The sequence below is a fragment of the Laccaria bicolor genome, genomic scaffold, assembly GCF_000143565.1.
Source record: "Laccaria bicolor S238N-H82 LACBIscaffold_2 genomic scaffold, whole genome shotgun sequence".
Taxonomy (NCBI): domain Eukaryota; kingdom Fungi; phylum Basidiomycota; class Agaricomycetes; order Agaricales; family Hydnangiaceae; genus Laccaria; species Laccaria bicolor.
Genome location: NW_001889873.1, coordinates 91976 through 115841, shown reverse-complemented (window position 1 = coordinate 115841; position 23866 = coordinate 91976). Strand labels below are relative to the sequence as shown.

Below are 23866 nucleotides of genomic sequence, written 5' to 3'. Positions count from 1 at the left end.
GAGGATAAAAATTTGGCAGAGGTTGATGGCAGATTGGTTCTGTGGAGTGTGATAAAAGAGTTACATCACCGGCAGAGAAATGTTTGTTGGTGGGTTGCCCTTGTGGTGTACTTAATTGCCTACATGTCTGAAGCTCATTCAGATAGGCCATTATATTTGTGAAGGCCATGTGTGGTGGCTGGTCCTATTGGATATTATAAAAAGAAATTATATCACCGGCGGGGTAATATTTGCGGAAGGATTGCCCTGCTGGTGTAGTTAAATATCTTTTTGAAGTGAATGCGTGGAACTCATTGTAACAGGCCATTATACAAATTTTGCTATGTTTTTGGAGGCAATGTGTGGTGACTGCTCCCACATGGTGGTCCATCGGAGTATTGTAAAAAGAATTACATCATTGACAGAGCAATATTTGCAGAAGGATTGCCCTGCCGATGAACTTAATTTATTCTATTATGAAATTTTTGTTATGTTTTCGGAGGCAATGTGCAGTAGGTTGGTCCCGCATGGTGGTCTGGCGGAGCATCACAAAAAAATTACATCACCAATGGAATAATATTTGCCAAAGGATTGCCTTGCTGATTTACTTAAATAGCTTTGTGTTTTTGTGGTACTCCACTTTTAATGCCTCAAAAAGAAAAGCACTACTCCGCCAGAGTCATTGAAAAAAATACATTGAATCATTTTGCACTTCTCTGCCAGAGTCTTTTTAAAAGAAACAGCACTTCTTCGATGGAGCTTCATGATATATATATATATTACTCTAGACCTCCAGCAGAGCTATTAAAAAGAAGGAATTTCATTCTCAAATTGAAGTCACAAAAGAAATTTCCATTGCTCCACCTAAGCATTTCAAATTTCTTTTATGCTACCAGCAGATACTCTCCTCATTGATTGAAACACTTTGGTTATCATTTTCATTAGTTCCCTTTAATATACATTGCTCTGCCGGAGTTGTCAAAAAAAATATTGCATTGCTCCGCCGGCATTATCAAAAAAATATTGCATTGCTCCGTCAGAGTTGTTTAAAAAAATATTGCATTGCTCCGCCGGAGTTGTCAAAAAAAATATTGCATTGCTCCGTCGGAGTTGTTTAAAAAAATATTGCATTGCTCCGCCGGAGTTGTTAAAAAAATATTGCATTGCTCCGCCAGAGTTGTTAAAAAAAATATTGCATTGCTCCGGTGGGGCCTTCTTTTACAAATATTGCATTGCTCCACCGGAGTCATTATAAAATATTGCATTGCTCTGCTGGGGTTGTCTTTAAGAAAGATTGCATTACTCCACCCAGGCCTTAAATACCTTTGCAGATTGAATGTGTGGAGCCTCTTCTGACAGATCAATCCAGTATTTGTCATTTATGCAGAGGCAATGTGTGGTGTTTAGTCCAGTGGAGTGTCTTACAGAAATTTCATGTCACTGGTGGAGTGGTCCGGCGGAGTATCATAAAAAAATTACATCACCAAGTGGTGAAACATTTGCCTCACTGGTTGAACTAAGCACTTTTGGCAAAGGAATGCATGAAGCCTCTCCTGACAGAACATTATGAAAATGTTATCATTTCTTTTGGAGGCAATGTGCAGTGCTTAGTAGCTCCAATGAAATCATAGCAAACAACATACATAGATTGACAATATTATGTATGATTTGTATGAGCCAGGCTTGTAATTCTAAGTGTTCATTATGATCATCACCGCCGGTGCAATATTTAGCCCCGGCGGAGGGTAGCTCTGCAGGAGGATATGGCAGTCAAGGTACACCCAGCTACTCCAATCATATGGGCCATTGTTGCTGACGGCCAGCCCATGGTTACTGGGTGATTGTACAGGGTCTGGCCGCCCCTTTCATATTGGGGCCCCACCATCAAACCGGCCAGGCCGGCTGGGCCCTTACCACATGGTTGATTGTCAGGGCCGGGTGGCCCATCACTATTGGGCCATGATGACTAACATAACTGCATTGGCAACACATCAGTTGAGTTACAGCTGCTAAATTCTTAACTGTTGAAGGTTCTCATTGTACAAAACCTGGGCGATAACTTCAATAGAAAGTAACTCTGCTTCAATCAGTCTCTTTGGTTTGATTGTTCATCTTTTCAGGTCGACGCAGTGCTTGAGGATGCAGTGCTTGAGGACGCAGTGCTTGAGGATGCAGTGCTTGAGGACGTAGGCGTCGATGAGGACGCAGGCGTCGATGAGGACGTAGGCGTCGACGATGTAGCTGTATCGGAAATGGTGCTGCTTTCCCTACGAACTCGAATTCAGTCATAAAGAAGAATCTCAAAATCGATGAACAGCTTACGTCCAAGTGATGGTGGAGGTCATATCAACCAAGTAAGGAGGTTGGTCGATGACTGCGTGGTAGACTCTCTCTGCAGTAAAGACGGTGGGGGCTGGTTCAGCTTGACGCGGTTCGACCTATTGACGGCGGTTCCTCGGTAATTAGGTCACTTCTATACCCAGGACTCGGAGGACCTACCGCAGCAGCAGCAATGGCTAGAAGGTGGGCGAAAGCGATAAGAATTGACTTGGGATGCATGTTTCTGGGGTTTGCTAGTCCGCGTGTGACTTGTTTTATAACTTACGGGAAAAGAAGGTTGCGCGATCGTCGGCTATCTTATTCCAGAGGCCATTTTGCCAGTCCCAGAGGAAAGGCGCACCACCCATCACGATTTTAACAATTGGGACTGGCTACATCCCACGTTTCGTCGAGCGCAGCAAGATACCGCCGCCATCAATCAACGACGGGTCAGGAGCCGCTCCTTCGAAAAAACTTCATATCCTGGGAGTAAAAGAGCAGTTTAAACTTGTGCTTTACCTCCTTGTTCAGCCGAGCCTGAATAGCTTCCACGCGTTAGCGCACTTCTTAGATGGCGTTCTGGTACGCAGCATGTTTTCAAACTTGTGCTTTACCTCCTTGTTCAGCCGAGCCTGAATAGCTTCCACGCGTTAGCGCACTTCTCATATGGCGTCCTAGTACGCAGCATCTTTTCTGGCACACGCTGGCGAAGCCGAACTCCCGTTATTCGTTCAACTACAAACAACTCTCTTTGGGTTGAAAGACTCCGGACAAGGCCTACGACGGGGTGGACCGGGGTTATCCCTGAGGCCACTGGATTTTGAGGCAATAACCATCCCGATCCCCTTGAGTGGCCGACAGCGAGCATAAAAGGCTCGTTCGTTTCGGGCGCGACCGTCGAATCCCGAACTGCCCTAAGCGGCCTTTTCTCGTTCTTGGGCTATTCTTCCAAGAGATATACGATGCCATCGACGTCTTGAGTCTGCACCCGGCTATTCGACTTTTCGAAGCAACAAGTTTTGTCTAGAATGTATCGGGCCGGCTTGAAAAATTTGTCGCATCTTCAAATAATTGTCATCTTCAGGACGTTATCGGACGGCTTCAGCTGAGTCGGGGGAAACAAATTTTGGGAACAATCCACTCAACTATCTCCAGTAGTAATATTCCTTTCCCGCAGTCTTGTGTTCTGATGTGTTACTTCTCAGGCAGGGGATATTTTCTCCGTCACGGGGTAATTGATTTTGAGACACCCGATTGACTTCGCTCTTTTTGTCGAGCTTCTGCAGGCACCACATCAAGAATATTGCCTCAGGACAGCCAGCGTCCGTTCTCGGAATCGCTTCTTGATACGTTGTTTCATGACGGCCTTTGGGGAACAAGGTCCAACTAATGAGCGTTATAAAGGCCGAGGAGTGTTTGTAAATTTCGCATTTCCCCGCAAGATAGGATGCTTGTATCCGCTCTCTTCACCGTCACTCTTTTACAGACAGTTAGTGCGTCGATAGGACCGATTGCGAACGTCCATATCGTCAACAATTACATACAACCAGATGGCTACAATCGCTCGTACGTCCTCCAAGTACTTTTCGGAAATGTTTTTGACATATAATTTCTTGCTACTTCACAGCGCCGTTCTCGCCGGCAACTCTTCGACGGCTGGGACATTCCCTGGACCTCTTATTGTTGGCACCAAGGTTGGACATTTTGTTCACCCCTTGAACCTCGAGTTAACGTCAATCCCCAGGGTAGCACATTCTTCTTGAATGTAGCCGATCACCTGACCGACACGACGATGTTGAGGAGCACTAGCATCGTAAGCTTGCTTTGTCTTGTGCCCTCTTCATTTTACTAAACCGATGTTTTCATAATCTATAGCATTGGCATGGCATGTTCCAGCATAACTCCAGCTGGGCAGACGGTCCAGTTGGAGTGGCGCAATGCCCCATCGCCCCTGGTAACTCATTTTTATACCAGTTCTCTGTTCCTGATCAGGCCGGAACCTTTTGGTACCATTCCCACCACTGTGCGTTGACCGTCAGCCTGATGTTCTGCCCCCAACTCATCCTCACATTCTCATTTCAGCCACACAATATTGCGACGGCTTGAGAGGCGCTATGGTGGTTTACGATCCTTTGGACCCATACAGATATTTGTGCGTATTTTGTCCAAGATCGGGTGTTTTTCGCATTTACTAACTTTCATCTTTAGGTATGATTATGATGATGGTAATGGCGCTCTCAATTTCGGGAGATACTCGCTAATTATTCTGAACCAGAATCAACTGTCATTACACTTGCGGACTGGTAAGAATTTTCCGTGCCGAGTCGCCAATTCTAAAATTAAAATTGAAGGTACCACACCCCCGCTCCATCTGCCGGCCTTGTCCCTACAGCGGACTCGACATTGATCAACGGGAAGGGTCGTTACTCTGGCGGACCTTCTTCTGACCTTGCAGTCATCAACGTTAAGCGCAACGCGCGCTACCGCTTCCGCTTAGTCTCCATTTCTTGCGACCCCAACTTTACTTTTTCCATTGACGGGCATAACATGGTATGTTTCGCATTTTTCTCTCTTCTGAACAGCTCCGTTGATAGTCAGACAAACAGACCATCATCGAAGTCGACGGCAACAACGTTCAACGAACAACTGTGGACTCCATTCAGATCTTCGCTGGACAGAGATATTCTTTCATTTTGACGGCTAATCAGGCAGTTTCTAATTACTGGATACGTGCACTACCTAATGTCGGGACGCAAGGCTTCTCCGGGGGAGTCAACTCGGCCATCCTCCGCTATTCCGGTGCTAATAGCTCGGATCCTACGACAAATCAAACTACCAGCGTCGTTCCTATGCTTGAAACCAGCCTCCACCCGTTGACGAACCCAGGCGCTCCAGGAAAGCCAGTTGCTGGAGGTGCTGATGTCAATATCAACTTGAATATCACGTTCAATGCCACGGAACTCCTATTCACTGTCAACGGAGCGAGTTTCCAACCACCTACAGTGCCCGTTCTACTACAGATTCTAAGCGGCGCCAAGACCGCACAGGATTTGTTACCTTCTGGAAGTGTATATACCCTTCCTCGCAATAAGGTTGTTGAAGTTACAATGCCTGGAGGCGCGGCCGGAAGTCCCGTACGTACTCACTTTCTCATCTTTTCATAAACTATAATGATATTCAATCAACGATTTCCCAGCATCCCATTCATTTACACGGAGTACGTTTGTGTTTTTTTCTTCTCTGGAATGTCTACTGATGAACACAACTTCGACAAAAATAGCATGCCTTTGCCGTTGTGCGGAGTGCAGGAAATTCAACTTACAATTATGTGAACCCTGTCCGCCGTGACGTGGTCAGTATAGGAGCTTCCACAGACAATGTCACCATTCGTTTCAATACGAACAACCCGGGCCCATGGATTATGCATTGGTGAGGGCGCTTTATTTTACCGTTGATCAAGAGCTCAAATTTTAACCAGCCACATCGATTGGCATCTTAATCTGTATGTCTTTTGATGACTCCCTAGTCAATAGCTTTCACTAATAATACATTTTAGCGGATTGGCGATCGTGTTTGCTGAAGACGTTCCAACGATTGCTACTAGCACCCATCCTAGTATGTTCCTTTCGTGTCTAAACCTCATAGTTTTTGATTATATTCTGACACAGCCGCATGGGATAAACTGTGCCCCACCTACGACGCTCTTCCCACTGAATCTTTCACGTAACTATACGACCACTCTCCTTCTAAAAGGTAACGACGCTCCTTAAAACTTGAATCGGACTTGAAGGACAATCTGAATCTATTTTTTACTTACGGTGTGTCTACCAACTGTTTTCCCTCGTTTTGTATACCAGACGCATTGCAGTAGTAGAGAAAGGACAACCTAATGCTTTCGAATACTGTGGACAAAAGTAGGAGGTACTTACCGTGACATACCTACATACATACCTGTGGACTCATTTATGTAGGAGGCGAGTAAAGCGCGATTTTCTTGTCTCGAGATTTAGCATTTTCACTGAGGGTTACTTTGGGTTACTTACTTATGTATGATGATGATGAACGTTGAGGCAAGTGGTATGTGCCGGAACACGGCAATCAGAAGTCCGGTATCCTCTTCGATCTTGTTTGGCCTTGTGAGTTTTACCGTACCTTATGTGACTTGACATTTTCGGCTTGACTCTTCACCCATACCTGGAATGCTTTAGACGACATCCTTGGAACCTATACACCCGAATTTCACCTTGAAATTCCACTAAATACCTCTGCCAAGAGCGGATCTAACTCATACCCAAAGAGCGAACCTTGGCACCACCGCTTCCGTGCCCCAACTCCTCTAAAAGAGCTCTGTCTTTCTCTACTCCAACGCCATGTCTTCTCGTTCTCGATGGGGCCCACTGCGCTCACTGCTTTTATTGTCGCCCGTTCTTATTGGCGCGCCATGGTTGGCTTACAGGCAACATCGCTGTGAGTGCAAACTTCTCGATAGGAACTGCCAACTTATACGCCACTAGATTTGCCTGTAGCTTTGACTGAGCTGTAAGTATACTTTTGAGCACGTTCTTTCTGGTCCCTGGTCCCAAGCTGACGATTGTAGATCAAACCCTGTAACGGGTCTTCCCCAAATCTCAGAAGCGCGAATCCTTGATGTTGTGAAGCATCTCTCGGAAGACATTGGTTATCGGACTGTAGGCACCTTGGAACATGCCCTGGCGGACAAATACATGGTTTCGCAAGCGGAAGAGGTCAAGAAGAACTGTGAGAGACTAGTAGCGGAAAGTGGAAGGAAGCTGCAATGTGAGGTGTGGAGACAGGAAGGAAGTGGGAGCCACAGGTGTGTACAACGATGCATCTCAACCTTGTTTTGCTCATCCCCTTCTTCAAAGATTCGATATGATGGGCAAAAGGCTCTACAAGACTTACGTTAACCTCACCAACATCATCGTCAGAGTCTCCGACGGCACGCCTGAGGGCAAGGAGCACGCGGTGCTTGTCAACTCCCATTTGGACAGCACATTGCCAAGCCCAGGCGCTGCGGATGACGCCATTTCAGTTGGTGTAATGTTAGAGTGCATGCGCGTTCTCATTGAGACACCTACCTGGAGCCCAAAACATGCGATCGTTCTCCGTGAGATAACCATTCTATATTTACATCAATGTTCTGAGGTGCTGAGATCTCTTAGTTTTCAACCATGCCGAAGAATCCCTGCAGGACGGGTCACACTTATACTCTACCCAACATATTACTGCCCCAACGTGAGCCATTTGACGTGTTTTGTTTCTTATTGATTAACCTCCGTAGTGTACGAGCCGCCATTAATCTTGAAGCTGCTGGTACGACCGGCCGCGAACTCCTCTTCCAAGCCACATCCGAGGAAATGATCAAGGCCTACTCCCACGTCCCAAGGTACCCAATTCAGCTTACCAACCTCCAAGACGCTCTGACGATCAATCCAACAGACCATATGGAACAACTTTCGCGAACGATATTTTCAGCTCGGGAATTATCCTGTCAGAGTGCGTTCATTTATACCTTGAGCCCTGCGCGAGGTGTATTCCTCTTCCTATCGGCATCGAGGTCTCACCATTTTTAGTACTGATTTCCGGCAGTTTGAAACGTACTTGAATGTTACCGGTCTTGATGTAAGTCATCTTGACTTCTCCAATGCGATTACTAATCTATGAATTCGTATAGATGGCTATAATCGGAAATAGTTATCTGTATCATATGCGGAAGGATCTCGTGGAGAACATCGAAATTGGTGTTGGACAGGTAAGGTTTCCAATCTCGATATCTTTTAGCACCAAACCTTGCTTATTCTTTCCCAGCACATGGCTGAAAACGCGCTCGCACTCCTCAAATACTTCTCAGCTCCGGGCTCACCACTGCCATCACTCAACAAAGGCTACGCACCTGTAACCACAGTGTACTTTGCGCACATTGGAGGCCTGTTCTTTATGTACACCTTCACTACCGCCAAGATCCTCTATACCTTACTTCTCGCCGCTTCATTCATTCTCGTGCGAGTGACTTTTGTCGATCCCGCGCCGGCATTGAAGCGGTCTGGGGGTTTCTCTCGAGAACAGAGGAAGGGGATGGTTGCGGTCGTCGCTGGGCTGATTGGGACGATGTTGGTTCCTAACCTCGTTGCGCTGGTGATGAGATTTGTGTTGAAGAAGGGGTTGAGCTGGTTTAGCAACCCTTTTGCTCCTTTCGCACTGTACGGACCAGCGGCTTTGTTGGGTGAGTTCTTCAGTTCATCCTCAACCGTCTTTGATCAAGACTTACGAGAGAACGTAGGTGCACTTCTTTCACAATACCTCGTCGGACAAGTCCACGAGAAAACGGTGTTCACTTCTATACTCCTACTGCAATCGGGCTTTGCGGTTCTAGTACAGCTCCTCAAAGTCGGCTCCGCGGCCATGTTTTTCCTCTGTGCTCTCCCGCTTTTCGTTGTCCTTCTCATCAACCCCTTGTTCTCGGGCAATACCAAGTCGATTTCCCTGGCCACGTATTTCCTTGGACAGATTTTGCCCTTGCTCACAGGTTCTTTGCTCACGATTCCTACGATTGAGGTTTTTGTACCTTTGGTATGTGTGCCTCCTTTGTCCTTGTCTTTTACACCTCTTATTCACCATGCGCGTGATAGATGGGTCGCGTAGGCGCTCAAGTCCCAGCGGACAACATGATCGCCACACTCGTAAGCGGTCTCGGCGCGCAGTCTCTTCCGTTGGTGTTGCCCCTTGCACATAGATTCGGGCACCGGGCGCTCTTGCGTGGGGTGTTGTTGTTGAGCATGACGACGTTTGTGTTGATGGGTATGTTTGCTATGAGGACGCCGTTTGATGAGATGCATCAGAAGAGGTTGTTTGTTTTGCATTTGGAGAATGTGTGTTTCTTGTTGTTGTTTTTGTTGTGGGATGGAACTTGATGCTTATAATGGTGGTTAGGTCACCTCGCAGGAGCGACACTTGCACCTTGCAGCGGCGGATGGCGCACCGGGTTTCGAGCTTCTTGTGCAAGATATTGTGAATGAGTTTGGAGCGACGACGGATGTCGTGCCAACCCCTGTTGTGATGGATGAGTATAACTCTGATTGGGACTCGCTGTACCCGTTCTCTTCTGTGAGCTTTGCCAAACCTGTTCTCCTGCAGCAGCTGATAGATTGATACCTTTCTTTGTAGTTCTTGACCCCTTACAAGGTCCCGCTGGCCGTGGAACCGGGATACGTATCCCCTTGGGTTAAGGAGCAGGCGTTTGTAGTGTCTGCCGTTAATGATGTCAAGGACTTGGTTGCTGGGACGCGGAGCTTGACTATCAAGGTTGATCATCCAGGTCTTATTTGGACAAGTGCGTGTTTCCTTTCCTTAAACAATTTCTACGTACAAAGACTGAGTGATACGCTTGTCAGCCATCGCCTTTGACGCGCACGTTCTCAAGTGGAGTCTGGACAACAGTCCGCCAGACGAGCATGCGCGGCATCACGTCAAAGAGGCGTCGTTTTACGGGACTGATACGTATACCTTTGACATGGTTATCAAGCTGACGGACGCCAATGACCCTGGGCTTAGCGTCAACTTTATTGGGGTGCAGGAGAAGGGGATGTGGCCTGGTAAGAAGAGCGTTAAAGCGGAGGGAGGGCTTGCGATGCGGTTGTTTGAGGAGTTTGATAATTGGTTGGAGGTGAAGACGGGGGGAACGGTGGATGCGCTTTTGATGGGATGCGTGGCGGGGAGTGTGGTTGTTTAGAAAAAAGCGAGAAGGATAACCTATTAATTGATTCGGAGGATTAGGTCTTTTGGAACTGATACCAATTGCAACTTTTGGATGTCGCTATAATTATGTATTACAATAAATTACCAACCAACTCATGCATTTGCCTTGCTCTGTTTCTTCGTTTCCTTCAACAACTTCGCCAAGGTTTTGCTAGACTGAGAAACCTCATCCATGAGGTCGCCCATGGCCTCCTGTATTTCCTCCCCGACCCTTTCCGCCTGATCCTCCGTCATACCATCCATCTTCTGCGCCATCTCCAACAACTCTCCCAGTTCTTCCGGAGCCTGCGCTTGCAATTCATACAAACGTCGCGTTATCTCTTCTTCTTGGTCCTCTGGAACTTTTCCGCGCATCGACTCTAATATATCCTCCAGCGCCTTCGTTGTCTCCGGCTCCCCGGGGTGCTCTTCAACAGCAGCACCCTCTTCTTGAACTTCTTCCCCCTGCGTCAGGGCTTCAGCTTCCCCGATATAATGGTCCAACAGCGCCTCGGTCGGTGCGGGGGTATACTCCAGATATTTCTCTCCCAAGAGAGGTATGACCGTATCATCATGGTCCAATATCCTCTGCACAACCCTATCCCCCTCGGGATCCGGTCTGAGCTTGACAAGATTCATCCCCTCAATCCCTCTAGAATCACGTAAAAGCTGCACCATCCTCTTCTCACTCGTCCCTCCCCCCTCCCCCTCCTCAATCCTAAACAACTCCTGCCTCTTCCAATCGATATAATAAAACCTATTTCCCAGTTCCCGGGGGGGCGTGCGTCTTATGGTAGTGAACACGAACCCTTCAAGAGAGTTGTTGTACGCGAGCGGGAGGACGTCACCGCGGATCGCGTGTCGTATGTTGACGAACATTTCTATTTGGGGGAGGCGGAGGAAGTAGTAGGGGGCTGGGTAGAAGAAGGTGAGGAGGTGGCTCCATTTGGACCAGTCGCTGCTCCAGCCTGAGGGGAGGTTGGGGTGCGTGGGCCAGGTGGATTTGGCGGTTTGGATGACGGCGTGGACTTCGTCTGGGTCCTGTAGAGGTATTTATTTTACGAGTGTAAATTGGCTATTATGGAGGAGGGGGCTGAACTGACGATGACAAAGTCCATTTCATCGTCTTCAAGTTGGGCTTCTGTTGGTGATGGGGTGGGCTTCCGTTTTGGGTTTTTCGGTTCTGGCCTGAAAGGTTGACGCTTAGCTGAGTTTTTTCTTGAGAGACAGTGACGTTTTTGAAAGATTTTGGAGGACGTACCGTTGAGTTATAGCTGATGTGTGAAGCCATGGTCCAGGTTGTCGTTGAGTTGAACGACTAGGTACTTTGAAAGTCGGCCTTGGACGCGCCAAGCGTGCCATTCCACGCCATGTAGCCGAGTTGACGCGAGTCTGAAGGGATATTGGAGGCATTGCCTTTCTGAAGCGTATGAGATGCATATGTTCTAGTAGGAGAAAGTACAAACTTGCGTAAATAACGGCCAGCTTTCTTCCACCATCACCAACGCCGGAACTGGCAAATTATCAGGAATCTTTGAAAGGAATAGCGCAAGGCTTCGCTGAAGCTAAGCAAAGGGACAATTTCCACATCAAGGCCGGTCGTAATGTTGGACACTTTGTCAACACTCATGCTGCCATGAGTTTTCAACGCACTACTTCAAAATATTTTCACCGAAGATAATTGGTCAGAAATAAAAACCACAAATCCGATCCAACTTCTTGGGTATACTAAACGCGACTGACTGACCCCAAATGAAAGGAATCACAAAACTTATCGCTTCTCATTGGGTCGAGCTGCTAGAGCCGGACTGCGCGCCTGTCTCCGCCTCCGCCTCTGCCTCCGTTGCGGTATTCGCCGTGCTCGAAGAAGAGTCTTTGCCATCCTCGGTCTTCGCTACACCCGGGACGAACGTAAGAGTACGACCGCGGTAGGGTCCAGTCAGCGCGTCGCCGGAGGGAGTAGAGCCAGTGGGCCGTAGTGCTTGGATAACCCCCGTCTGCTTGTTATACCGGAAAACTTGTGTCTTGTGCGCGTTGGCGTCCTTGGAGTTGGAGCAACGTTCTACTGTGAAGGGCTGTGCTTTGACCAGACTGGCGGTGACGCAGAGGCCGGAGGCCGGGAAATCTGCTACGTGGAGAGAGACCCTACCCCCGGAGCCGCATTCAACACAAATGGAAGGGACGCGGTAGACTGAGCCATGATCAAGTGCGTCCCGTCCGTGTACGATTCGTCCAGAGTCAAAGTACTGATGTTGAGAAAGAGGGATGTAGCAGAGCCACCCACTGAGCTCTGAAAATGTTCGGTCAGCCCCAGAATCAAATGATCAAACATATGACGATGACTTACTTGGATATCAATCGTTCCTGGCACCCCGGATTGCTCGTCTATCTCGTCTCTTTCGAACATCTGCCTCTTGCCTCCGAGTCCTCCGAGTCTGTGTCCAGAAATGCTATTGAGCGGATTAAAACCTTTGGCCTCGACGGCGGCGGCGGCTATTGTGGACGCGGGTAAGATGGTGACGGCGAGGAGACTGGCGAGCATGGCGAGGTGGGGAGTGAAGGTGAGCATGTTGACGTGAAGGATAGTAGAAGAAAGAAAGTGTAGTTACGAAAGGAGAGGCTGGCGAGGAAGTGGTCTGGATGAGTTGGGATGAACCTCGTTGGGAAAGAGTTCAGGCATTTATAGGATTTTGCGGCGGCTAACCAGCGGCTGACTTAGGCATCTGTATTGTCCTCAGGATCCTTTCGAAGATATGGCGCAAGGCACAGTGAACAAACTTTGAAGATGCAAAATTTCAGGAGAGCATCGAGACGGAAGACTTTGTCATTACTTATGGCGCATGAGTTTTCAACGCACTACTTCAAATTATTTTCACGATGCCAAGGATAGTTCGTCAGGAATAAAAACCACAAATCTGATCCAACTTGCTGGGTATACTAGACGTAAGTGACTGACCATGGATGGAAGGAACTACACTATCTTATCGCTTCTCACTAGGCCGAGGTGCTAGATCCAGACTGTGCGCTTGCCCCCGTCTCTGCCTCTGCCTCCGTTGCGGTATTCGCCGCCGTCGTCACATCAGCGCTCGAAGAGGAGCCCTTGCCATCCTCGGTCTTCGCTACACCAGGGACGAAAGTAAGAGTACGACCGCGGTAGGGTCCAGTTGGCAGCGCGCCGTTCGACGAAGTAGAGCCAGTGGGCCGTAGTGCTTGGATAACTCCCGTCTGCTTGTTATACCTGAAAACTTGGGTCTTGTCCGCCTTGGCTTCCTTGGAGTTGGAGCAGCGTTCTACTGTTAAAGGCGAATCGCGATGTGTGTCAAGATTGGCGGTGGCGCAGTAGTAGTCGTCGGTCGGGAACTCGAAGCCATGTGCTATGTGGATATTGACTGCAACCCCGGGAAACGCGTTAAGATCAGGTGGAATGGACCCGGTGCCGGTGGACTGTGCTTGGACCAAGAACATTGGCGTCCCGTTCGTACCATCCGCTTCGGCCAAAACAGCTCTCTCGCCGCGGTTGTCGAAATTTTGCACGACGAGGGCTGTAGCATGGCCGCCCGCTAAGCTCTGAAATGTCCGGTTAGCCTTGGAATCAAATCATCAAACGGATGAGGAGGGCTTACTTTGAGTTGAATCGTTCCCGGCACCCCGAGTGGGTTGTTGAAACTCTTGTCGTTTCTTTCGAACATCTGTCTCTTGCCTCCGCCGATGACGTTTCTATAAATGCCATTGGATTCAAACGGATAAAATCCTTCAGCTTCAGCGACGGCGGCGGCTATGGTGGACGCGGGTAAGATCGTGACGGCGAGGAGGGCGGCAAGCATGGCGAGGTGGGGAGTAAAGGCGAGCATGCCAGTGACGTGAAGGATAGTGATGGGTTTGAAAGAAAGAGTGTGTATTTATGAAAGGAGAGGCTGGCAAGGAAGTGGTCTCTGGAAGAGTTGGAATTAACCATGTTCGAACAGAGTTCGGGAATTTATAGGATTTTGCGGCGGCTAACCAGCGGCTGACTTGGGCTATTTTGAAGATCTAGTGACGTCATTGTAATCTGGAGCCAAGTCGTCTACAAATCACACATACAAATAAACCTAATCAATCCTTCACCACATCTTACAGCGATGAGCGCGCCCTTCTCCCTCGATGAAGAAGTCCGGCTCTACAACACCAACGCCGAGCGGGAGCGCTACAACCTCCTCTCAACCCTCTTCGGCATCATCGTGACGCTTGATTACCTCGAGCGGGCATACGTTCGCGATTCCATTACCGCAGCTGAGTGAGTTCCTTCCGTTCAAAGTTCCCCTCCTAAGAGCATAGAGCTGAGCACTAAGATTTTGATTCGATTGAAGAGATACTCGCCTGCGTGTACGCGCTTGTTATCGCAGTACAAGACGATGTTGAGGCTTGTTGGGGATGATGTACCGTCTGTGGAGGAGTTTATGAGCCGATACAAGGTGGGTGTACGGATTTTACGTGGAATTTCGAGGCTCATTACCCTTGTATGAATCAGATGGATCATCCTGCTGCGCTGCATAGAATCAGGGTCGGCGTGCCAGCGACGGTGGAGCATTCAAGTGAAGCGGGGCCAGAGACGGGTAAATGGGTTGCGCAGACTACACAGGTAACTACTTACCTCTCATGGAATCATTTTGCGTCTTGTTTTGAGATTATACTCACCACCTCCTCCCAAAAAGAGCTTTATCACCTTTATGGACGCGTTGAAACTACGTCTACGGGCGAAAGATCAGCTACATCCTATCTTACAAGAGCTCGTCACGGGGTATGCGAGGTTTAAGGGGAGTAAGGATTGGGAGGGGCGAAGTAAGATGGTTTCGTGGTACGACTTTCTTTTTCGTCGTCGTTTGCCCGTCCGACCTGACACTCCCAATCAGGCTTATCACACTGAATGGAATGAAAGCATCGGAAGAGATAACGGAGGAACAGTCCAGACAGGTGTGTATTTTCGTTTGTTGGCCTACCTCTTGAAGACGAATTGAGGTTCATGGAAACAGCTTTTCTTCGATGTGGATCATGCTTACGCCGAGTTCTTCCGCAGTTTGAGTGGGGGGAAGGACGATCCTTCGTAGCGCGGCATTCCTTCCCTTCACCTTTGAACATGCCAAGAGAAAAAGTTGAAGGCTTTTGGATCGTTTCACTCAGGCTAGGATTGAAGGACGTATGTAGAAGATAGACGACCAGAAGCAGGGAGAGTGGAAGAAGTAATACATAATTAAGTTGCTCCTTGTGTAACTGACAGAGCCTTCAAGGAAGTCCCAGAGTGACATACATATACGCCTTTCGTCTTTGGTTGGTTCCCTAAGGATTTAATAGCCCGAAGAGAAGAAAAGAAACAAAAACAAATAATAAATCTCTCTTTCTTTTTCAACCATTCCAACGAATCCAACCGTCGAGTTCGTTTAACGGGATTTTTAGGTTACTGGCCGCTTCAGAACTTCCAAAGCATACCAAAAGCTCTGAAGCACACCCAATACTACGTAATAGAACGCAACTCTACGCTACTTCGAGTGAGTGTTGTCTTTTACAGGCTGCCAGTGGTTTTCAACATTTTCATCCTGTTACTTCTTTCCGTTTAGTGAGCTAAAAATTCACGACTTGAGATCTGAAGCTTGAAGGCCTCACCATGGCATTCAAAATCTAAAACTCATCGGAATTTCACCGGGTTCACAGCTTGGGCCAGGCGTCGCCAGCGAATTTGGGAAGCACCTGATGTGTGCCGTAATAAGTATGGCCGGAATCCGCAATCCGAGCTCAGGCGTCAAAATCGTCCTTTTTTCGCAACGCCCATCTACGCACCGCGATGCCTAATGAGTCTATCTCTAGTGGTTCATCTCGACAACGGTGCCGTCGTTTTTTGTCCGGCAGCTGTCCTGACGGCGAAAGATGTAGATATCTTCATACTACTGTACGTCACATACAAAGCTTTCGAAATCAACAGCTAATTTGATCTACGTACAGGAAACGCCTCCTTCTCGTCCCAGTGAAACAGGAAGACACGGGCGGAATAGGGGTCGTCGAAACCCTATACCACCCGCAACCCAGACGGCGAGCTCGAATGAGCCTTTGTCGGCTTCACAACCTGTGTATGTTCTAACTTGAACGAACGCAGTCACAATGGCTAAAATGTAACCTCCAGTACGCACCAGACTTTGGTACTGCCGCTCACCCTGTTTAGTGACCTCCTCTAACATTGACATGTCAAGCCGCGGGAAATCGACGGCGCTGACAGGGCTGAACAAAGGGTACGAATGATAATTGGGGAAATACGGAATGCTGCAGCACAGGATACTGTTGTAGACCCACGACAACAAGTGAAGGCGGACGAACCACAGGCGCCATCTCGTAATGTGGCAGGGCGACGCCGAGACAGGGAGGAGGCTCGAAGGGCCAAGGAGAGAATGGCGGCTGAGGTGGCGCGGATACAGGCTGAGGAGTGTGCAAAGGAGGAGGCGTCGAGAAAGGAAAGGGAAGAAAGGGAGGAAGAGCGGAAAGCCGAAGAACGAGCGCGTCTCAGAAGACAACGGGCACAAGAAGAGGCTGGGCGAAAGGAAAGGGCGGAAAAAGAGGCAGCTGAGCGGCGGGCCAATGCAGCACGAGAGGCATCGGAGCGAGATGCGGCAGAAGAAGCTGAGCGGCAGGCCAATGCAGCACGAGAGGCAGCGGAGCGAGATGCGGCAGAAGAAGCTGAGCGGCAGGCCACTGCAGCACGAGAGGCAGCGGAGCGAGAGGCGGCAGAGGAAGCTGAGCGACGGGCCATTGCAGTGCGAGTGGCCCGAGAGGAAGCAGAGCAACGAGCCAATGCGGCGCAGAAAGCAAAAGAAGAACGAGAGAATGCTGAGCGGAAAGCAAGGGAAGCTGAACTGGAACAGAGGCGAGCACATGAAGCCCAGGTGACCATGCAACAGATGGTTCTCGGCTCCGCTTTAGTGACTTTTGGTGCTGGACTCGACATCCGTTCCGTTGTCACTGGATTTGACCTATACCGGGTCGTGGTGAAAGACCTTCCGTGTAACGCCAATCCTCATGAGGTGGCCGCAGTTTTCACACAACTGGGCGTCAATCCCGAAAATGTTTTCCTCGAGGAAACACGGCCTAGTAATGGTATGCACGCTGATGCCATTTTTTCGGTAGGGGCGGACCAGGTTCCCCTCTTTGGCTCGGACCGCACCATCGATTTCGAAGGTCAGCGCCTCCGGTTCGAAGTTGGCCCAATTGCGTCTGAACATTCGATGGTCCTTTCGTCGCACAACACCAATACCCTGACCGTCTACTGGCGAGTTTCATCCACATCGGTGATCGCCACTTACCCCACATTGGAAGTAGCGAAAGCTAAGGCTAAGGAACTTGATGGCAAGATGTTGGGCGGGCGCCGGGTAAAAGCCGTTCTGAATACCCAGCCCCCAACAACCCCCAACTGGCGCGAAAGCGTCAAGATCATGAACCTTCCTTCAAATGTGCCAATAGCTGAAGTTGAAGCGTTCTCTGGAACGTCTTCCCTCCACGTTGTTAATTCTCCAATATACATCCTCGAAGGGTTCATCGAGTTCCTCCGCAAGCATCTCGAGGGTCTTCCGGGTGCCATTCGAGGGACATTTGCGTGTCTTTCCAGCTTAACCCTCAATTCCACTATCCGAGTGGAGATTCAATTCAACAGCTGGGGGGAAGCAAAGTTTGCTTGCGATACTTTGGACAACCGCAGGCTACAGGATAATTATCCTTACCTTCACGCCTTCCTTCCTAGGGCCCATCGATTTGTCATCGACATTCCGCGTGAACAGTATCGGTCCCAGCAACGACAATGGGACTCACTCGTTCAGGAGAAAGGAAAGGGAATGGCGTGCATTCACATTAACGAGCGCTGCCAGTGGGATGGCCGTGTTGTTGTCATGGTTGAAGGGAATGACGTGAAGGCAGTTGGCACCCTCAAAGTTCGAGTTGAACGCCTTGCTGCTGGGGAGCGTTTGGATCCTAGCTACTGGGACCGGTCTTTTTCTACAAATGCCGGATTCAAGTTCCTACAGCAGGTCCACGACACGTCAGGTGCTTACGTTCTGATCAACCGAAAGGTTCAAACGTTAAGAGTTTACGGGGACACGGAGATGCTGGTTAAAGCTAAGGAGATGATTAAGGAAGAGGTTGAGAGGCTCGCCCTTGTGGAGGAGGTTATGCCATTGAAGGAGCGATCTGCTCAATATTTCCTGACGCGTGGCCTGGGGTTGTTGCAGGAAGTTGTTGGACGTGACAACATATCCTTAGATTGCGCTCCGTGGAGGTTGACGATCAAGGGTGGAGACGATGCTCACCATCACCTAAAGCGGGTCATGGATGAATCTCTGCTGAACCCCGGCTCCAACCCAGGCCACGCAGATATCTGTTCCCTCTGTTACGATACCGTTTCTTACCCCGAAAACTTTGGCTGTGGGCATTCGTATTGCACAGCCTGCCTTTGGCATTATCTGGAATGGGCGGCGAACACAAGGAAATTCCCGCTCATTTGTATGGGCAACAATGCCACCTGCAGGACGCCATTATCAATTCCTCTCATTCAGAAGTTCTCAACAGCGCAACGATTCAATCAACTTGTAGAAGTTGCTTTTCTATCATATCTTGGACAACATCCACGGGAATTTGGATACTGCACAACTCCGGATTGCAATCAGATCTACTCGAGGGACTTGAGCAAACCTATCCTGCAATGTCCCACCTGTTTCTCGACGATCTGCTCTTCCTGCCAGGGCGAATCCCACGAGGGAATGACATGTTTACAACGGATGCGTTATAACCCCACAACTGAACAGAAGTGGTTCACCGACAATTGGGCTTCTGCTCATAGCATCAAGAAATGCCCTGCATGTGGCATCCGGATCGAAAAGGCAGAAGGATCTAGCCACTTGACGTGTAGATGTGGTGTTCACCTTTGTTGGAAGTGCATGGGCATCTTTACTCCAGAGACGATTTGTGCACACATGCATGGCGAACCGCCAGAGCCAGTCTTGGAGGAACCAAAGAACTCCCAGCTTTTAGCCGCGGAGAAGGCAGAGGGCGAGCAACGAGAACGTGAGCGACAGAGACAGGCAGTTCTGTTGGAACAAACGGAGATACAACGCTTGCGTGCTGTGGAACAGGCTCAGTTTGAGGCGGAGAGTCGCCGACGACAGTATGCAGAGTCTCAACGACTGAGAGAGGTGACGAATATGCTTATCCAAGAGGCACGCCAGAGGAAAGAGGCATGTGAAAAGGAGGAGGCGCGACAAAGGGAGGAGGCACGACAAAGGGAGGAGGCACGACAAAGGGAGGAGGCACGACAAAGGGAGGCGGCACGACAAAGGGAGGAGGCACGACAAAGAGAAGAACGGATGAGAGAAGCTCAAGCTCTCAGTGAAAGGGAGCTTCAACGGCAACAGTTGGAGAGACAACAACGAGAACAGGAGATACAACGCTTGCAGGCTGCGGAACAGGCTGAGGCTGAGGCTCAACGGCAGAGGGAAGAGATGAATATGCGTATCCAAGAGGCACGGCGCCGGAGGGAGGAAGCACGTCAAAAAGAAGAGGTACGCCAAAGGGAGGAAGCAAGCCAAAGAGAAGCACGCATGAGGGAAGCTCGAGCTGCGAGAGAAAGGGAACTTCGACGCCAACAATTAGAGGGGCAACAACGAGAACGGGAGATACAACGCTTGCAGGCTTTGGCACGAGCTCAGGCTGAGGAAGCGGAGGCTCGACGACAGAGGGAACAGGTGCGCCAAAGAGGAGAATGGATAAGAGAAGCGAGAGAATGGGAATTTCACCGCTTACAATGGCAGCTTCAGGAACAGGAGGAGGCGGAGAGGGCATCGGAGAATGGTGCAAGCTGGAGCTTTACTGTTTGGTTTTTTGTGATCACTGTTGGCATCTTCGCGATGAAGAGCTTATTTAATTCTTAATGTAATCATGTCAATCAGGCTAGTAATGGACAAAATGAAGGTGCCTAAAGGAGGCTGGAGGTTTGAGAGATGTACCGTTAGCCTTCTTGCATTGGAGCTCCCGCCAACCAACCGCCAACCTTACCCCTACACAAATGGCTTTCAAATCAACTTCAAATCCAAGAACTCTACAACGAAAGCTGCTGGAAAAGCCCCCCAAAAATGTCAAAGGCTTTCACCAGTCTCCTGTCAAGCTTTCAGACTTGAATATCTGTATGATGGAATGATGTACATACACCTGGATTCTGGAGGTGGTCAGAACCGGCAGGAAATATAGAAGTTTGCGCCTCAAGCTGAACCGGGTGGGTCAGATCCAGAGTTAGACCCGGTTCAACAACGGTTGAGTATAACTCATGTTGAAACGTTGTTGAATCGTCGCTAGCAGCTGACACGTGACCGCGTTTTGGACGCGCGTGCCATACGTCTTTTTGATACAGATTCAAACTATCTCTTCCTCTAAAAATAGCTTTCTCAATGTTTTCTCATCCGGCCCCTCCCTCATCTTCACCTCCTCAAGCCCCTTACCCGCCTTTACAAACTCCAGCACAGCTCCAACAGGTGTAACATAAGTAACATCAAACTCGCACTTCCTATCACCCGCACCGCACGCAACAATCCCGCCAACCCTCCCTACAGCATCAACAACCACCGCCCCCGAATCACCCACCTTCCCAAACGTGGTACATCGGCGGTCATAGCTACTGCCCCGTAACTTCGCCTTCGGTATAGGCAGAATAGGCCACTGCTTGGATACCCGCCCTTTATCATCACGGGTGTAGGAAAAGATGCTATTCGCGTGACCGATCTTGATCCCCGAGGTGGCACCTCGCATAAGAACGGCGATGCATGGATTACCGTCTTCATCGTAGTCAACAGGTTTGCGCATCTCCTCGTCCGGAACGATCCCCTTTAGACCCAACTTGCTGGAGAAAGAGGAGTAGGAAAATGGGTGCACGTTCTTGGAGTTGCGCGGCATCATCAATATAAGATCGATACGGCTGCGCTCGCCCCCCAAGTCTATCATATTCCCCGGGAAGCTTGCTGGATCCACCTTGTCCGGATCGACAGCAATAACAGCAACATCTCGGGCATACCCCGAAGTAGAATCCACGTCCATAGGCGGAGAGTAGATCACATGCCCCAAGACACGATTGTCTTCAGTCGCCCAATGCTGTAAGACCTCCACACGATAATCTGTCAACAGCTCTGCCGCCTTCTCCGCTTGTTCCCCCTCCTTCTGCGCGGCCTTCCGTCCTCTCTCCGCCCTCTCACCAGTTTCGTTCAGCAAACTCGCAAGATACCTTTTCGAGTAGTCGATGGTCGAATCTTCCGACCGAATCGCCTTCTCAACAGCTGCAACGTGTTTCTTGAACGACGTGTCGTTGAGCACCAGAACGTCGCGCGGCTTCCTCTCCTCCCTCTCCTCCTTGCGCTCAAAATCTTCGTCGTCATCTAGATCAGGGAGAACAACATGCCGCGCAGTGACAAGCAACAGCCTCCCCCCCTCGCCCTCGCCATCACCTTTCTCATTGAGGAAAAAACCTGCAGTTCCCTCCACCTCCTGCGTATCCCTCCCACAGATCGGTATCCCAAGCGTATAAGCAAGCGGCTCCATTTCCTCCAACATCTTCTCATTATCCTCGCAGCATAAAGCAGGCTCAAACATCCTCGGCCTAGCATCTGAAGCGGCCTTGACAACGCTCGACGTCCGTATCTCAACATCCACATCCTCAATCCCATAATCATCCACCAAAACCCTCTTACACCTCAACGCAACATCTATACCCCTCTCATACGACAACGACTCAGGAACAACACCAATCCACAAAACAAGATTATTCCTCAGCACCTCTCGTTCATCGATAGCCGCTATCCGAACGACGTCCGTGCTCGTCCAATCTACCTGTTTTTCATCGAGCAGAGCGTGGATCTTACGAGCTAGCTCGCTCTCCCAGACATCCTGGATCTTGTGCTCGCCTACGATGCGGAGCTCCTTGGTTTCGGGGTGACCTGGGAAGCCTGCGTCGTAGCTTGGGACGAGCTTAAACAGAACGCTGCCGGTGCGTGCGATTAAATTTGGGCGGGAGGGTAGGCCGTAGTACCACACTTTGGCTTCCGTCTCGGAGACGGGAGGGAGGTTGGGGGAGGTCAAGAGTGGAGAATCGGAGTGAGGTCCTGTGGTAGTGTTAGAGTAGAGTAGAGTAGACATGGTTGCTAAACAAAGAATGATAATACGTTTGTCTCCTTTCCGCGATTGAATGACTCCTTCTGACTCCTGAGGCCCAGTGAAAATCGACCCTAAAAAATGGCCAAATGGATCGGTGGAGCCCGATCTGAACAGGGGAGATGGCCGGAAATTGGCAAATATATCGATTTGATCCGGAGAAACCCGATCTGCACAGGGTCAATTTTCACTGGGCCTGAGGCCTCAGTCCTAACGAGTACTCTCCAAAAGATGTCATTGGATAACTTCCCATAAGGTTTAGAAACCTAGATTATTTTTCTAAACTGACGTGCCGCCATGCCGTTTGCCAAATGGGTCACAATCTGTCAAAGTTGAACTCCGCTTGTCATCGAACACCCTCTTCTAGATTTTAATCTAGACGAGGCCTCCCCCCCCCTCTTCTAGTTCTAAATCGCTTGCATAAACCCTTTTTTCATTGTCCGACAATCAATCCCTGAGCATCCCGTCCAAATCAAGCAAGGCATCAAGATCTATCAAGATGCACCAACCTATGTAGTTGGTCTCCTGAAGAACTATTCACTACATCTTTCTTGTATTTCTCGAGAAACAATAGGGAGTCAACAGTGGAAGACAGACAAGTCATTTTTCATTTGAACCGGGTTTTGTAGGACAGTTTTTTTCATCATGTTGACGATGTATGCAGCTCTCCTTCAAACCACACCCAGGCATCCGATTGCACGTAAGTACAGCTTGTCTTCATGTTATTGGTCAGTTCTCCTCACTGAATTCTGTATCAATTGAGGCTGGAGGCGCAGTGGGCACGGAATGAGGTTGAGTAGAGAGATCTTAAATGAGATCCGCGTCACCAAAGAAGAATTGTACAGATTTGTGTTGCTTGGCTTATGGTTTAGAAAAATGACTGAATCAAGGGGGTGGCGGAATGTGGAAAAGAGACCAACACTCATTATTTTTTTTTCAGGGTTCTGCCTGACACCCCCCCACCACTACCTTCCTAATGAAGTATGTTTTTCCCACACTCATGTTTTTTTTTTTTTTTTTTTTTTTTTTTGAATTCAAAATATTTCCATGTAACAAGTCAACTACGCACAGGCGGTTGGCCGTAAACTAAGTTTAAGCTAAGTCGAGTCCACTGAAGATGCATATAACGGGCCTGTGCTAGCATGATATTGAAAAAACTTGTTTAAAGATGGATCATCCTGGGTAAGTAGCTACACTGACGGCTACTGACGGTACAGAATGAGAGGGCATTTCTTCATTACTGTGCATGTGATAAATCTTCAAAAGTGACTCTTTAAAGTGTAGGCCGAGAAAGAAAGTGAAGCGTCTGAGTGGTGTAACTCATTCAGAGAAGGAAGAGGCACTTGGCCTGGGGCAGCGTGGGGAGTGTAGGGTGTGTCAACGTAGGTGATAGTACTCTTGGTTTGGACCGTCCGTGTCCGAAGCTGGAATGTTGCTGCCCTTCAAAATCTGAAAATTGATGGGGTGTCACTTTTTTTTTTCGGCCTTTGGCTGGACACCCCCCCTCCTACCCTTGGTGCGGGATCCACGTCCCGCTACCCCCTTGGACTGAATATATTTTTGAGCTCCGCCCATCAAACATTTAGAGAATAGTCTAGAAACCTAGACTATCTCT

General features: G+C 49.1%; 9 protein-coding genes across 9 annotated transcripts; 4 read left to right on the top strand and 5 right to left on the bottom strand.

The window, feature by feature from the left end:
• Window positions 1–2087: 2087 nt before the first annotated feature.
• LACBIDRAFT_321492 (uncharacterized protein) lies at window positions 2088–2666 on the bottom strand (the record flags this gene model as incomplete). The annotated part of the gene is made up of 4 exons (XM_001874392.1): window positions 2088–2220; window positions 2302–2417; window positions 2479–2552; window positions 2585–2666. 4 exons carry the CDS (start codon window positions 2664–2666, stop codon window positions 2088–2090), a joined length of 405 nt encoding a protein of 134 aa, XP_001874427.1.
• A 1079-nt stretch (window positions 2667–3745) lies between these two features.
• Window positions 3746–6025, top strand: lcc3 (laccase, multicopper oxidase, benzenediol:oxygen oxidorectuctase; the record flags this gene model as incomplete). The annotated part of the gene is made up of 14 exons (XM_001874954.1): window positions 3746–3864; window positions 3926–3992; window positions 4043–4111; window positions 4174–4321; window positions 4381–4450; window positions 4507–4523; window positions 4574–4601; window positions 4650–4848; window positions 4905–5432; window positions 5495–5515; window positions 5579–5727; window positions 5777–5800; window positions 5855–5913; window positions 5967–6025. 14 exons carry the CDS (start codon window positions 3746–3748, stop codon window positions 6023–6025), a joined length of 1557 nt encoding a protein of 518 aa, XP_001874989.1.
• An 886-nt stretch (window positions 6026–6911) lies between these two features.
• On the top strand, window positions 6912–10048 carry LACBIDRAFT_229767 (uncharacterized protein; the record flags this gene model as incomplete). Its single annotated transcript, XM_001874953.1, has 14 exons — window positions 6912–7132; window positions 7185–7426; window positions 7482–7554; window positions 7601–7705; window positions 7759–7815; window positions 7893–7941; window positions 7994–8071; window positions 8128–8319; window positions 8359–8568; window positions 8641–8889; window positions 8949–9188; window positions 9250–9423; window positions 9484–9649; window positions 9711–10048. Coding segments are annotated over 14 exons (2394 nt in total), but the record flags the coding sequence as incomplete, so codon positions are not given.
• Window positions 10049–10167: 119 nt separating this feature from the next.
• LACBIDRAFT_304970 (uncharacterized protein) lies at window positions 10168–11552 on the bottom strand (the record flags this gene model as incomplete). Its single annotated transcript, XM_001874391.1, has 4 exons — window positions 10168–11094; window positions 11157–11241; window positions 11315–11473; window positions 11524–11552. 4 exons carry the CDS (start codon window positions 11550–11552, stop codon window positions 10168–10170), a joined length of 1200 nt encoding a protein of 399 aa, XP_001874426.1.
• A 282-nt stretch (window positions 11553–11834) lies between these two features.
• Window positions 11835–12622, bottom strand: LACBIDRAFT_321488 (uncharacterized protein; the record flags this gene model as incomplete). The annotated part of the gene is made up of 2 exons (XM_001874390.1): window positions 11835–12341; window positions 12401–12622. The coding sequence occupies 2 exons, from the start codon at window positions 12620–12622 to the stop codon at window positions 11835–11837; spliced, it is 729 nt and encodes a 242-aa protein (XP_001874425.1).
• Window positions 12623–12921: 299 nt separating this feature from the next.
• On the bottom strand, window positions 12922–13904 carry LACBIDRAFT_291952 (uncharacterized protein; the record flags this gene model as incomplete). The annotated part of the gene is made up of 2 exons (XM_001874389.1): window positions 12922–13620; window positions 13677–13904. The coding sequence occupies 2 exons, from the start codon at window positions 13902–13904 to the stop codon at window positions 13048–13050; spliced, it is 801 nt and encodes a 266-aa protein (XP_001874424.1). The 3' UTR covers window positions 12922–13047.
• Window positions 13905–14156: 252 nt separating this feature from the next.
• Window positions 14157–15355, top strand: LACBIDRAFT_399656 (vacuolar protein sorting-associated protein 28). The gene is made up of 6 exons (XM_001874952.1): window positions 14157–14326; window positions 14402–14504; window positions 14561–14671; window positions 14745–14887; window positions 14943–15003; window positions 15063–15355. Exons 1-6 carry the CDS (start codon window positions 14172–14174, stop codon window positions 15135–15137), a joined length of 648 nt encoding a protein of 215 aa, XP_001874987.1. The 5' UTR covers window positions 14157–14171; the 3' UTR covers window positions 15138–15355.
• Window positions 15356–15868: 513 nt separating this feature from the next.
• On the top strand, window positions 15869–19988 carry LACBIDRAFT_304966 (uncharacterized protein; the record flags this gene model as incomplete). Its single annotated transcript, XM_001874951.1, has 4 exons — window positions 15869–15973; window positions 16027–16151; window positions 16205–16220; window positions 16272–19988. 4 exons carry the CDS (start codon window positions 15869–15871, stop codon window positions 19986–19988), a joined length of 3963 nt encoding a protein of 1320 aa, XP_001874986.1.
• Window positions 19989–20466: 478 nt separating this feature from the next.
• On the bottom strand, window positions 20467–22236 carry LACBIDRAFT_321485 (uncharacterized protein; the record flags this gene model as incomplete). The annotated part of the gene is made up of 1 exon (XM_001874388.1): window positions 20467–22236. One exon carries the CDS (start codon window positions 22234–22236, stop codon window positions 20467–20469), a length of 1770 nt encoding a protein of 589 aa, XP_001874423.1.
• Between the last annotated feature and the right edge of the window lie 1630 nt (window positions 22237–23866).